Here is a 15689-nt window from a genome sequence, read left to right on the forward strand (position 1 = left end):
TCCTCCATTCCGGGTTGTTACCCTGAACTGAAATATCTTTCATTAGTGCGAAGCTTGTTACCGCTGAAATCTCTTTCTTAGGCCGAGAAATTCTGGATTAGTTGTGAATTGAATTTGTAGTGTAAAAGTACGAGATCTTGAAGTATTAATTACATACTAACATTCGCGCAAATGTATATGCAGACAGTTCTTGGCCTTAAGTAATCTGTTAGCATCAATTTAGTGTTTAAAGCTGTTTTTCCAAAGATGACAAAATTTTCACATCCATCCTCCACCTCTATTGCTACCAACCAATTTGCCTATGGAGACGCCTGGCGTAACAGGAAAGTTAAATGTCGTACAATGACAACATCTATGGATTGTTTACATCTTCACAGATGTTAGGTACGTAGTCGTCGCGTTTATTGTCATCTTTGCAGTAAAGCTGCGGTGCATCAGGAACAGCTGACTATGAACTGGGCGCTGGGAGGCTCATGACAAGTAGGTTGAAGTAGGAGGATGAGGTTGATAGATGCTCCAAGCAAGGACATGGCGGACGTAAGGCTCAACTTTTCAAACAAAGAAAAAAACAAATTCGCTGTAATGTTTGTGTGCGTACAGCGTGAATGGAGGTAAATATATCTTTTTGTTTCAGGAAATGAAGAAATACCTGCAACAAGTACTTTCCAAGTAAGTTTCAGTTCAGTGCTGAATGCAGTGCAACTGTATATTAGCATTTATTGACGATCAGGAGGCTGTCCAAACGTAATCTGAAAAAGACTGCATAAATAATTTTTTAAATCATTATATCGACTGGGTCCGCTGGGAACCTTTTTAAAGATAAATTGTTTGTCAATATTTACATTTAACAAGTCTATTTAATACATACGTTAAGGAGTCCAGTGAAAAGGGAATGCGTTACAGGCGCGGTAACGTGGGAGAGATCATTTCAAATATTAGGCTATGTCAGTCTTCTTGGTCCACATCTGTACCCTCGCATGTGATAATGGAATGTCGCTTTCGTTACATGCTTGCTCAATAAAGTTTCTGAAATGACCCATCAGACAATTCACTGCTGATCCTTCTTATCTCTATTTAGTAAGACTGAGTGAATATTCATTCGGCCGGCCATTGTGGCCGAGCAGTTCTAGGCGCTTCAGTCCGGAACCGCACTGCTGCTCTGGTTGCAGGTTCGAATCCTGCGTGGGGCATGGATGTGTATGATGTCATTAGGTTAGTTAGGTTTAAGTAGTTTGTCTAGGGGATGGATGATCTCAGATGTTAAGTCCCACAGTGCCTAGAGCCATTTGAACTATTTGAATATCCATTCCATTGGTCCAAAACTAGTCAAAGTAATGTGACCAGAATCTCTATCTCAAAATTGAGAGGAGCCCTATCCACTGACTGTCTTCCAAGTGCATGGCTTAAGGTTCATCCAGTTTCATGCACAACATTTTTAGCCTTGTGCAATATTGAAGAGTTAAGCTACTATTATAATATTCCTTGGAAAAATTATACTTCTCAAGTTGAATCTGGCTTTCAGTGAACACACAATCAAAACTATACTATCAGTACAAAATGGTAAGGTTTTGTTCTGAGTTCATCTGTTACCTTTCATGGATTCTAAGTGCTTTCTACTGCCTATGATACCAAGACTTCAAAGCTACTTAAATAGTTTTGTTTTCACATATCAGCTTTTCAAAGACTTACTACTTAGTTTGTGAAATTAGTTGATATTGGAGTTTCAAATCAATTGAAGCTGCTGCCCATAATGAAGTGGTAATATAACAGAAACATTGAACATCAGTAGAACTGGGGCACTGAGAACAATAAGGGTGTAAATAATTGTCATAAATTTTGAAATTGCAGCATGTATGTATACATGCATGCATGCTCCTGCCATCTGTTGATCACATGGTGGAACCATTTTTATCTATATGGTACCCCATGCGGTTTATATGAAAATCCACAGAAATCCTGCCTCACTGATTTCTTGGATATTTATTTCCAGATGAGCACATAGCAATAATTTTATTGCTCTGTACTGCCTCACCTTGGGTTGACAACATAATTTAGTGTCTACATCATGTGGAGTAAGAGTATTTTACAATTGGATGCATGTTGGCTGTTTTATGTAAACATCAAGTGACAATGCAATGTAAGACCGTGATATGGCGGACTGGATCACAACTGTGTATGTGGTGCATTTAGTATCTGTTCTTTGTTCTGATTCTAGTTTCAAATTAATCTTTCATAAGAAATGTAGGATGTTGAGACTTCAATCATGTCACACCTAATAGACTGTGATTTGTCTGCAAATTTCATTTACACAAACATTTATTTTTCTAAAACTCGCACACCTATAGTTATACCTAAATTACATACTTTTCTCAGTATTGGCTGAATTACAACCTTTAACAGCAAAGGCTTCAGCAAAGCAAGTTAATAACCTAATGAAGAAAGTAGAAAAGTCATAAATCTAAAGTTAAGCAGAAATTTACATTCACAATTGCTGTTTTTATGAGTTTCTTGATTTAAATATTTTTACACAAAAACAACTGAAAAGTTTGCACAGGACAGTATGATGTAAAATGTTAAATTCCTTTTGTCAAATTAGTTTGTGCTTAGGCCTATTAAAAAGAAAAACCAAGACTGGAAAGAATTTGGGATCTTGAATATTTTCAGACAAATAATCAAATAAAGAAGACATTAGACACAAGGGAGTGCATACAGTGAATCTTTCATCTTTGGAACTTTTTGTGCTTCAGGTTTTTTTGGGTTTGGGTACTTCGTGGCTGTGAGCAACAGTGGGGATGACAAGTTTATGATCTTAATGTGGAGAGAAATGAGTGCTTATCACAGTCTTCCTTCAGTTGTGTAATGAATTGAACTTTTTTATTGTAGACACACCAGAGTTTGCCTGATGCATTCCAAGCATAGCAATAACTACTGTATATGCATATACAACATATTCAAACACAACAAATTACTGGTTTTGTAGTGCCATTACATATCAAATTACTGACATAAATACTTACAGTATTAAAGTATGCATTCGGCCCTACACTTGTACTCTGCAAGCCAACTTGAGGTGTTGTGGAGGATACATTATGTATCACTGACAGCCCCCTCCCCCACCCCTCTTGTTACATTTATAAATGGCACATGGGAAGAATGATTGTTAAACCTCCATGTGTGCTTGAATCTCACTAATTTTACTTAAGTGAGCTTTTTGCAAGATGCACATAGGAGGAAGCAAAGTATTGGTTGATTCTTCTAGATTAGATTCAGTTTTCATTCCATAGACCCAAAAAGTGGGATGACTCTCATGGGTGTGGAACATGTCAGAAAGTATAACCTAGACATGAAACATTTGAATATAATACTTACTACCCTAATCATTTGCCAGGGATGAGAAATGGGGGTGCACTGCCACTCTCCATCTTGCCAAAGCTCCTTGCGGTGTGTCAGGCACATTAGTTTCTCTCTGCTGCCCATTCACCAGCATACCATACTGCTGCTTGTCCCACTGTGGAACAACTTCTCTCCAGTTCTTTAGCAAAGAGGCCATTTGAGGTCTGTGTGAACCATGTGCTGGAGACAGTTGATGCAGTGCAAGTAGTATACACACCCAAACCCAGGGCTTGAATCTGTCACCCTGGGTACTACAGAATCTGAGCCATTTTAGATTTAGTGTGGTACAGGAGAGGATGCACTCTGGCATCTGTTTTAGATACTAAATTTCACAAGATTTCAAGTTAGCACCACAACTATATAGAAGTATTTACAAGTGGGTCTATGCATGGGGACTCAGTTGGTTGCTCCTTTTTTCCTGATAGTCCTCAAGATCAGATTTCCTCGAGACTTCGCTATCTTTGATGTGGAATGAAGTGTAGTCCTGTGAGCACTGGAGCAAATGAGATGGGTTGCACCTGATAACTTAATCTGTTTAGACTCCCTCAGTGCCCTTAACACCCTGAAACATAAGTACCCAGCAGATAAACTTGAGCAGGATATCCAGGATACATCCCTCCACCGACGTCTGGTGAATGAAGTGTCTATCCATTGGGTGACAGCACATCAGTGTTAAGAGAAACAAAATGGCAGATGTAGTTGCGGAAGCATGTTGCAGTAGTCGAATAGTTCAGTGTTGTATCCCCTAAGTGCTATCACGTCACTGTTGAGGTACAGTGTCATGAGTCGAAGGGAAGAAGAGAGGATGGAAGTGACAGACAAAAGCTGGGTGTCCCCCAGGGGTCCACAACACTTCTGTGGATATGTGCGTGGTGAGCATAGGACCCCAAGATAGTGCATCTCTCTTTGCTTTCCATGCTGCATACATTCCCTTTCCCCATCTCTCACTGTCCCTGATCCTCACCCTGCCCCTTTCCTTCCCCTTCTCCCTCTCTTCGGGCCCCCCTGTGGGTCTGGGAATTAGAATAGGCCCGAGATACTCCTGCCTGACGTAAGAGGTGACTAAAAGGAATTTCACATGCTTCAGCCTTTATGTAATGGTCCCCTGTAGGGTTTGACCTCCATTCTTCAAAATTTTCATGAAGAGTTAGCCAACTGGGAAAGGGCACCTTATGTGGTGCATTGTGCCCATCGTGCATTGAGATCTTTTGTCCATTTTTTGTCATTGCATTTCAGTCCTGCTCATTCTCCATCTCTTGGGTGAGGAAACCTTCCTGAGTGTGTTTTCCACCATGCACTATGCAGTGTCACTTTCTGCGTTGACGATAACCATGGACTTCTTTGCACCTGATAACCAGCACGATAGCCAGTCCGTTGTGGTGGGGCATCATGTACCCTGTTGGTTGTAGCCCGCTGACCACACAGGGATCACTCTGCTAATGTCTGTGCTGTTAACTCCCCACATATGCCAAGGGGTAGATGCCCATCCCCCTGGGGTATTGAGACTCCCGGCAATGACCATCCTGCCAGATAGCCTTTGCTGTGGCTGGGTGGCACCCATGGGGAGGGCCCCTGGTTGGAGTGGGTGGCATCAGGGCGGATGACATGCGATAAAGCGTAGTCCATCATCTCTTGCTGGTGGAGAAACACCAGCAGTCTCTGTGCTCACGAGCTCAATTCAGCGCACAGAAGTAAGACACCAAATTGTTCACCTCCCTGGCCACACCATGGGAGGAACATCAGGTGAAGGATGGCAGCAGATCTTATTCGCCCTGGTACCTTGTATGTTTGAGAGCTGATGGGGAATCTTTCATGATGATGAAGCCTCAGTTTTTTTTGTTGAGCATTTAGAGAACAAGTCTGCGGAGGTGGAAGGATTGTCCAAAACGAGATTTGGATCAGTCTTGATAAAAACAGCATCCTCTGCCCAGTCACGGCCGTTACTCGCTTGTGACAGCCTGGGGAATGTTTCTGTAACCACCACTTCCCATGAGAAATTAAATATGGTCCAGGGTATAATATTTCAAAGGGACCTTCTTTTGCAGTCTGACGATGGGCAGCGTGCCAATTTAGAGCAGCAAGGTGTACATTTTGTCCAGCATGTCCACCAGGATCCGAGGGATAATCAGGTTGCCACTGGTGCCTTCATCTTATTCCTTAGAGGTCAAGGTCATGGACTGCTGCTGTGATGTAAAGCCCTATATCCCTCCCCCGATGTGGTGCTTTAAGTGCTGGAAGTTTGGTCACATGTCTTCCCGCTGTAATTCCAGTGTCACATGTCGAGATTGTGGACGCCGGTCACATCCCAATACTCCATATTCCCCGCCTCCCATCTGTGTCAACTGCAGAGAGCACCATTCGCCTTGCTCGCCAGGCTGCAGGATTCTCCACAAAGAAAGGGAAATCATGGGGTGTAAGACCCAGGACCAACTGACCTACACTGAGCCCAAGAGAAAATTTGAACACCTGCATCCTGTACGTATGACATTATCTTACACCACAGCTACAACAGGGCTGGCACTATGTGCTTCGCCAACCCCCGTCACCTCTGAGCCGGAAGACTACACCTGCCCCCTTGATGATGGGGGCATTTCCCTTCCTGTTGCTCCCGAACCACCTACTACGGGAGCAACCCCCACCCCCAACTATTGGTGAGGTCCATCCCCAATTTTAAGCCAGAGAAGCATAAGTCTTCTTCCACTTCTCTTGCTAGGAATTGGTTCCTTGGGTCACTCCCTTCCCAGATTTCTGCTAGTGGGAAAGATGACACAAGCAAGTGGCTGAAGAACCCAAAAGCAGCTGGTCGTAGGGCTTCACGCTCATCCTTAGTTCCAGAGACTTAGCCATTGAAGTCCTCCTAGCCAGAGCAACCCAAGGAGCAGTGAGAGAAATCCAAAGAGAAGACCCCTAAGACAAAGAAAATTGTGGTGGCACCCACACCTCTACTACCTACAAGCTCTGTGTCTGAGGATGGGGTGAAGATTCTGGGGTCTGCTGAGGACTTAGATCTCTCCAGGCCCTCAGGCACAATAGCTATAGACTGCTTAGCAATAAGTCGGTGGCAGCAGGTGACTCTGAGGCTTAAACTGCCTCATTGAATGCTCCATTCCTTCCCAATCTCATGATATCAACCTCCAGTAGAATTGTGGCGGTTTTCTCCTGGCTGAGCTGTGACAACTGTTAAGCTTTACATATGCTATCTGCATTGCCCTCCAGGAAACCTGGTTCCCGGCAATGCGGACCCCTGCCCTTCGTGGCTATAAGGGATATTACAGGAACTGTAGCAACTATAATAGTGTTGGGTGGAGTTTGCGTTAATGTCCTAAACTCAGTGTGTAGAGACACTGTGCACCTTCAAACCCCTCTTGAAGGATTAGGACTCTGCCTTGGCCAGTAAGCACAGTGCCACACAAGGGGTTATGGGCGTTACAAGCTCCCGAAAGTAGGAAAGGTTTAGGGAGTTGATCAATCAGTGCAGCTAATACATTCAGGGGTACTGCACCATCTGGAGGAATATATACATTGCAGACCCCCCCCCCCCCCCCCATCTTCTGCCCCCTCCCCCTTATAAACCAGCCTCTTTGGGATTATGTTTTGTGCCTGCATCTAGAGACGGACGTGTGTGACTGTAAGATGTGGTTTCTTTTTTCTCCCTATACTGGAAAATCTCTGCCCTCACTTTGTCCTTTTTTCTTGGATCTTCTCTTTACCTTTTGCTCTGCCATGGCATTTGAGACACCTTCTCTTCTTTCCTTTTCTTTGTTCTCCCTTCTCTTTCTTTCCTCCCATGTGCATGTCTGAAGGCCGACTCACGCATTTCTGTGTCTAGTCGGTGATGGGGTAATGCGTAATTCACCATCCCACGTAGACAAGTAGGACACGTACGTATCCCTTGGTAAAGGCCAGGTGCAGGGAGTGGTGATTAACTGAGCTGGTACCTTTTGAACATGCTGATTGGTCCCTCCGTCCATTTCTCAGGAGGTGTGGACAATCACCTAAGGCAGGAGTGCCCTCAGGGAGGTCTCCCCACTAGGAAGGAGCAGGCCATCGGGGACACCAGTAATCATGGGGGATACTTTTGCAATGGTTTCCTCTACTTCTACAACTTCTGCCCACAACAGAAAGCTAGATGCGTCTCAGCCACAGACTATTCTTCCATCAGTGGCTAAGTTCCTAGTTGTTTCTTGATCTGACTAAGGTCAAGACTTCTCTGTGGTCAACCTTTTCATTATTCAGAAAGGTATCTATGCAATTGCAGGTCCTGTAAAGTCTTGTTCCTGATTATAAGATGACACCTTATTGTTAGAAACAGACAGTGCCCTTTGGGCACATAAATTGCTTCAAACTACACTGCTACACACCTTCCCTGTCCGGGTGGAAGCGCACTGTACTTTAAATTCATCATGCGGGGTGGGCTATACAAGATCACTCGATGGATTATCGAATGAGGACCTTCAAAATTACCTGTCTGACCAGGGATTAATGGCTGTACATAGTCTTGAAAAGGATTGACAAGGAATTGGTACTGACCTGCACTCTCTTCCTGATGTTTGACAGAGTTCAACTTCCATTGAACATTAAAGCAGGATATGAGATCATTTCAGGTTGCCCTTACATCCCCAACCCTACACCTTGCTATTGGTACCTTGCTATTGGTACCTTGCTATTGGTACCTTGCTATTGGTACCTTGCTATTGGTACCAATAGCGTTGGCGATTTAATCATACCAGCCAGTCATGTTCCAATACAGAAAATGTGTTACATGTGGCAAGGATGTGGTTTCCACCTCCATCCCCTCGTTGCATCAACTGTATGGGCAACCACACTGCTTCCTCTAGATTGCCCTATATTTAAAGATGAACAACTTATTCAGGAAATCCGGGTGAAGGAAAAGGTGTCTACCTTTGTCACTTGTAAGTTATTCACCAGTAGAAAACTCACTGTGCTCCTAGTGAGTAAATATAGAGCAATGTCCTCACCTCTCCTCGACTTACTGAGGAGTTAGCCATGCAGACTTGTGATCTCACCTTTAGCACCACGGTCATTAGATCGGCCAGCCCAAAGATCGACCATTCCACCTCCCCACTATCACCCACTCACTCCAAGGCTTAACCTTCATCAGCTCCTGCTAAATCAAGGTCCCCAAAATCAGACGCCTGGACTTCCAATAAAGAATCTACTCGCAAAGACTTTCTACGTACCCAGACCTCACAGCCATCGACTCCTCCCTGATCTCAACATCCTGCTTCCAAAAAGGCTCATAAGAAACAAAGTTCCTCTCCTTTGTGACCACGGCATATCTCTTCTACAGCACCACCCAGTGGTAGTCACCCTTGGCCATCTTCTGTATTGCTGAGACACACTGCTGGCAGCCTATAAACCAGCCAATCACTGGCAGCAGGGACTGCCCCCCTAACAACCTATGGCTCAGGATCTTCTGCCCTTGGCTGAATGCCGTTCCATGCCATTGGCCGCTGGTTCTCAGTGGTCGTTGCTTTGATGGCAGTCTAGGTGAGATTTTTGCCTTTTATGTCCGTCCTATGTCAATTATCCGTCGGAATATCTGTGGAATTCGCTCCAGTTGGGATGAATTGTCGATCCTGTTTTCAGGAAACAATGATCGCTTTGTCTTCCCTCATTTCCAATCAGTTTGGTTTGATCTCCTGTCCGTTGATGGTACTCAAGCACACGGGGGACTTAAGCTTCTTCTCCACGATAGTATTCATTATCACCCAATTCCCTTAAACAGTTCCTTCCAAGCTGTCCCTGTATGTCATTCCCTTTCTGGATGCACCTTCTTTCTTTGTACCATATACATTCCATTGTCTACACCAATGGCCAATGGCAAGAGCCAATTTCGTTCATCTCCTTGGTCAGCCCCTCCCCCTCCCTCCATTTGCTATTTGCTGGTTGGGGACTTAAATGCCCGCCACTGGCTTTGTGGATCTCTGTGTCCTTGTCAGAGGGGCTCCCTGTTGATTGACCTCTTCCACCAAGTGAATCTAACTTGCCTCAACATTGGGGATCCCACATCAACCTTCACTAATTTGGATCTTTCTGTCTGTACTGTTCAGCTAGCTTGGCGCTTTGAAATGTTCGGTCTTGCTGATACACTCGAGTGACCATTTTCCATGTGTCATTAAATTAGTCAGAACTGCCACCTATGTGCCCAAGATGCAAGAAGTTTCCCCAAGCCAATTAGACACTTTTCTTCTATCTAGCGACATTTTCTGACCGTCAGTTTCCTAGTATCGACAATCAGGTCACTCTTGTTAGCAACATTTGCTTAGTGCACTCGAAATTGGACTATGGAAGTATAGTTTACTCCTCTGCACAGCTGTCTAGACTCTGTCCACCACCGAGGATTGCGATTAGTGACTGGAGCTTTTTACACCAGCCCCATGGAGAGCCTTTGTGCTGAGACTGCTGAACCTCTGCTGTCAAATTAGTGAGCTGTCCTGAGTCATTACACTAGTCATTTGTCTTCCATGTTTGCTAATCCAACCCATGCCCTTGTTTTTTTATGCCTCCTTGGATGTAGGATATGCAGGCCACCCTTCCCCCTACCACCAAGAGTCTGCATCCGTCAACTGCTACATTCCCTTCCTTCCAATTTCCTGAAACTTTCTTGACAAATGGGGGTACGACGGCACCTTGGCTTTGCCCCCGGACCTGCCTTCTATGTGACCTATGTCAGCTTCCTAAGGAGTGTCCCCCTCTGTGGCTTATCATCTGGCATTTTCTACTTTATGTGCACGACTGGAGGATGCCACATTTATTTACACTGATGGCTCAAAGACCACCTTCGGTTTTGGGAGTGTCTATATGGTTGGTGACACCCCTATTAGATTTTGGCTTCCCGACCAGTTTTTACTGCAGAGCTTTATGCTGTTCTGCATGCTGTCCACTACTTCTGTCAGCATACACAGATGCCCTATATTATATGCTTGGATTTGCTCAGCTCTTCTCAACCTCCAAGCTCTTTATCCCATCCACCCTCTGGTCCACCAGATTCAGGACTGTCTCCACATGCTCCACCTGATGGGCGTCTCTGCGTCATTCCTCTGGATCCCAGGGCATGTTGGTATCTACGGAAGCGAGGCAGCCGATATAGTGGCAAAGGCTGCAGTCTCTCTTCCTTGGTCTGCTGTTCGCATGGTTCCCTTTGCCGATCTGCAGATTGTTTTATGTTGTTGTTGCTCTTTTGTGGCACTCACATTGGTCTGCACATCCCGATAATAAATTATGGAACATCAAACCTCTTCCCTGTACTTGGACCTCTTCCACTTGGCCTCGTTGTCAGGAGGAGGTAATTTTATCTCCAGATTGGCCACTGTCTTTTTAGCCTTCGACATCTTTTAAGTGGCAATTGTCTCCTGCTTTGTCCTCGCTGCTCTCAATCGCGGATGGTGAGACACCTATTTTAATCCACTATGGGGCCCATTTACAGCTGTCGTCTAATATATTTTCCCTTTTAGCAGGTGACATGTGCTTGGCCAATCGCGTCCTTGAGTTTATCAGTGTCAGTGAGATGACATCACACATTTGAAGCTCTTTCCGGGAAAAATCACCTCCCCTTCAATAGCAGTTTCCTAAGATATCCTTCCATTTTTAGTTTTCCTCCTCCTAGAGTTTCACTCCCATTGCTGCTATTTTAAATTTCGGTTTTTTATCCTTAATTAGGCAACAAAAAGGGTGCTTATGACCATAGCAGTTTTGTGCCCTAAAACCATAATTAAAAAAAAACGGTTGGGTCTGGTAAAGTCTACAACTTGGTCACGACATAATCTTTCCAGCCATGCAGATGGATGAGGTCCTTGTCAGTTGTGTTTGCATAGGACACAGCTCTCTGATGCACAGCTTCTTGCTCTGATAAGTCACATGCAGACCATGGTGCACCACATTTCAGTAGACTTTATCTTCATACAAAGCACAGCAGTTAATTTGCTGTCAGATTGCCATCTATATTAATCTACAATCAAACAAATGTATGTGTTTTAAGGTTTTGTGAAATGTCTGACATGTTCTCTAAAATTTTAGGGAGAAGTTTATTAGTTATCTGGTTAGCTGGCTAAGCCATGTTTTGTGTAATGAGCTGCCACCACATTTTCCTGTGCAATTACTTCAGCTTTCCTCTTATTTTAATTTACATTCAGGGATGTGAGCGAGTATGAATGTGTGGATAATGATAAATCACTAATTTTTTAGAGCATTTCTCATGGAGAATACTGGCCTTTCTTAGTCTTTAAAATGGAACGTAAACAGTCTTGACTGCAAGAAACCGTTATTTTTGTGGTTACTGGTTTGTCAGTTACTGACTGGTTTTGGTCAGTTCACTGCCACCATCTACTAACATGGTACGAGATATGAAGATAGTCAGTAACTGACCAAAAGCGGTAATCAGAAAAATAAGTTTCTTACAGTGGAGACTGTTTGTTCATTTTAAAATAACTGTCAACGATGAGAGTGAGTGCATGTGTTTGTGTAATACTCACTCACCCTTGTTTTAACATTAACCACATTCATTCCTCCTGTTTTTAAGGGTGCTGATCAACTTGCTGTCAAGTGCTTATAAAGCACTTTATAAATGTACACTCTTGGATTATGAAAAGTAAATCACACCATGATGCAGAGTGGTTCTTGTAGTGCATGACGTAAGAGTTGGCTGAGCATCTCCATGTTGCTTTTGTGCTTACTAAATGAGCCTGTAATGAAATTTGTTCATCGGTTTTCCTTTATCAGTTCTTTCTCGCATTGATCTCAGAATTAAGAGCAATATTCAAGTATTGGTTGAACAAGGGTTTTGTAGGCTATCTCCTTAATGTATCGACTAAGCTTCCTGAGGATTATTCCAATGAATGTCTGGCTTATACCTTACCTGCAGTTAATTTTATGTGGTCATACCACTTTTAATCGCTCCATATGCAACAGTTTGTATGTGACTGGTTCCAGTGTTCTGCTCACATGTAATCGTACAATAATTGGTTCTTCTGCTTGTTTATTCACAACATTCCTTTTACATGTTCAACTGCCAATTCCTGCAACAAGTGTCAATCTTCTTGTGTCGCCCAGAACCCATGTTGAATCTTACAGGTGAGAATTTTGGTCTTCAGAAATGTTATGATACATGGGCATGAAACATGTTTCAAAATTCTAAAACATACTGACACCAGAAACAGAGCCTTCTAGTTTTGTGCAGTGTTCTTAAATCTTCTTGAAAAATGGAATGAGCTGTGCCTATGTTACTAGGAACACTTCACTTCTTCAGTGAGCTACAGTATAATGCTGCTAAATAAGGAGCAAATTCTTTTGGATGCTCTTTATAGAATTGTAATGGTGTCCTGTCAGATCCAGTAGCCTTTCCTCGTAGTGACTCCATTTGAATTTTTATCCCAAAGTCACCTACACTATAAGATAAAAAGTATCCGAAAACTGCTGTGTAATGCGGAATTGACCACTAGGTGTCACAAGACGTGGGAATGACAGTATAAAAAGAGGTAGGGAGTACTGTGTTGTCAGTAGAAAAGTAGTAACAGCAGAATGCATTTGTAAGGCGAACTCAATGGATTTGAAGATGGAAAAGTCATTGGATGTCACCAGAGTAACAAATCACGCACATTTCAATCCTCCTAAAGCTACCCAAGTTGACTGCTGATATGATTGTGCAATGAAAATGCAAAGCAACAACTAAAGCGTAATGAAGACCAAACAGACCTCAAGTACTGATGGACAAGGCCCATTGAGCATTGTGGAGGGTTGTTGTAAAACATTGTGTGAAATCAGTGGAAGGAATCACTAGTGAGTTGCAGAGTGCTACCAGCAGTTGAACTAGCACAATGGCTGTGCATATAGTTACAGGGAATGGGTACAATGGCAGAGCAGTTCCTCATAACTCGCACATTTTGGTAGTCAATGCTAAGCAATGTGTAGTGTCAACAGTGGAATATGAATGAAGTGGTGTTACAGAATGGGGTCTTTTCATAGTTAGGGTGTGATCCCCTTACTGTACTTGAGAAAATGCAAAATACAAAGGAAATGAGCATATTTGACAGCATTGTGCATGGTGAACAGAACACCTTTGTGAGGAGTTACAATGTAGTTTGTTCCAGACCTTAGTGTCTGTCACAACCTTCTCTGGTTGTGACTCTTGAAGAATGGGTTGCTGTTCTTTCAGATAGTGGTTTTTAAATCAGATTGTGTGTTTCATTGTCATTTTGACATTCCTGTGATGATTTAAAGAAGGAACTGCAGTTACAGTGTTCGTCAGTGAAACAGTTACGGAAAAATGTGTTTAGTGTTTAGTATTTAGATTTTCTGTTATCCTCTGTTTTGATGCCATTATGGTCGCAAGACTTTCTGGACAGATGCCCAGTCCATTTACGCATTTTTGAAACCAAAACTATGTAGGGTCTCCCCCCCCCCCCCCCCCCCACAAGCCTGTATATTGAGTTTTACTTCCAAATTCACTGAATGCTACATGCACGGCTCTGAGCCTGAGAAAGCCTAATTTTGGTTTTGTTCAGTTTCTGTATGTCTGCAAGGCTTTGATGACATTTAAATTATATAACTGTTCAGTGATAAGACTTCCTAAACCTATTACTCACACAATATAAATTGGCACTTTTGTGTGGAGTGTTTGATGCATAAGCAAGTGTTTGCCGCTGCAGATGTTTGCTGCTGTGATGGGTGAAGAGGAGATACTAGAATAGGCTGTGCTGCTTTCTTGTGGGACAAGAAATGCACTGGAATCACTGTTGCATACACAGGGCCTTTTACAGTGCTGTATTGTGCTCTTTTGTTTCCCAGCTAAAGTCGGCAATGGATGGAAACAATCGGTACCAGTGTGAAGTCATCTAACCGACTGTGCTCCTCCGGGTGCTAAGTTATATTACACAGAAGTGGCAAAGAAACTGGTACACCTGCATAATATTGTGTACGGCACCTGTGAGCATGCAGAACTACCGCATCACGACTAATGTCTGAAGTAGTGCTTGAGGGACCTGACAGAATGCATCCTGCGGGGCTGTCCATAAATCCATAAGAGTACAAGGGGGTGAAGATCTCTTCTGAGCAGCACATTGCAAGGCATCCCAAATATGCTCAATAATGTTCATGTCTGGGGAGTTTGGTGGCTAGCGGAAGTGTTAAAACTCAGTAGTGTGTTCCTGGAGTCACTCTGTAGCAATTCTGGATGTGAGGTGTGTCACATTGTCCTGCTGGAATTGCCCAAGTCTGTTGGATTGCACATGGACAGACACTCTTAAATCTTGATAACCTGTCATTGTAGATGCAGTAACCAATTTAACAACTGTGGCAGTCATTTGTTTTATAGGAGTTGCTGACTGAAGTGCCACATTCTGCCTGTTAACAGATCTCAGTATTTGAATACACATGCCTGTACCAGTTTCTTTGATGCTTCAGTGTACATATAGTAAAAATACAATAATGGACATGTTACACCACAATATTTTCTTGTCCTCCATTAAAAATTCATTGTCTTCATGAAAACTCAGTTCTAATAGGGATTTTCTTCCCTCCATTGACCACTCTTGCTATCTTGTAGATATTTTATTGTCTTTGATGTGTGTCTGCAGGTGGTTTATATGCTTGCTCTGGCCTTTCCTGTTGTAGTTATGTGTTCTCTCTGACAACTGATTTCACTTCTCCTTGTTAACAGCACCTTAATACTCAAATGCATTGTAATACTTTATGTATTCTCAATTTTTCTATCAATACAGAATGCCTGTTTAATGTGTGCTTTTGTATCTCTTTTGTTTCAGAGTAGATGGTCTTCTGTGTATACTGATTACAGATAGGGATGGTGTACCTGTTTTGAAAGGTAAGTTGCTACAGGAAGGGGCTGTAAATTTGTTTTGTTGAAGTGAAAAAAAGGGAAAGTCCAGGATAGAAAAGAAAGAATAGATTGCTACCTACCTCATTCATCCCTGTTTATTCACACAAGTATCAGCATTACAATGATGCAGGATTTATCAAAGCAATATAGTGCAAATCAGTAAGCTAAAACACACAGTGTATCTAATATGCTTTGAGGATATGACCGGTAGAGTATGGGGACAGGCTAGGTTAGGTGATCAGCTGTGGCCTTAAGGAACTATCCTGCCATTTGCTTTAGTGATCTAAGAAAAAGCCAGTTCAGGCTGCCCAGACAGAACAACATCTTTCTGAATATTTTGTGTGTGTGTGTGTGTGTGTGTGTGTGTGTGTGTGTGTGTGTGTGTGTGTGTGCCCATAGGCTGTAGGCAGTGTGTAAAGCTTCACTGAAATGCCGTATTGTT

General features: G+C 43.1%; 1 protein-coding gene across 2 annotated transcripts in view; it reads left to right on the forward strand.

Moving 5' to 3' along the window:
• Nucleotides 1-395: 395 nt before the first annotated feature.
• The window catches only part of LOC126329374 (ragulator complex protein LAMTOR3), a 30009-nt gene continuing 14715 nt past the window's right edge, over nucleotides 396-15689 (forward strand). Inside the window, exons 1-3 of one of the 2 annotated variants that reach the window (XM_049996150.1) lie at nucleotides 396-537; nucleotides 635-669; nucleotides 15174-15232. In XM_049996150.1, the coding sequence (XP_049852107.1) occupies nucleotides 499-537; nucleotides 635-669; nucleotides 15174-15232 (133 nt within the window). In that variant the 5' untranslated portion in view covers nucleotides 396-498. Of the gene's footprint in view, nucleotides 612-634; nucleotides 670-15173; nucleotides 15233-15689 lie in introns of both variants that reach the window. The other variant, XM_049996149.1, reaches the window with a different exon arrangement.

The sequence above is a fragment of the Schistocerca gregaria genome, chromosome 2 (genome assembly GCF_023897955.1).
Source record: "Schistocerca gregaria isolate iqSchGreg1 chromosome 2, iqSchGreg1.2, whole genome shotgun sequence".
Lineage (NCBI taxonomy): Eukaryota > Metazoa > Arthropoda > Insecta > Orthoptera > Acrididae > Schistocerca > Schistocerca gregaria.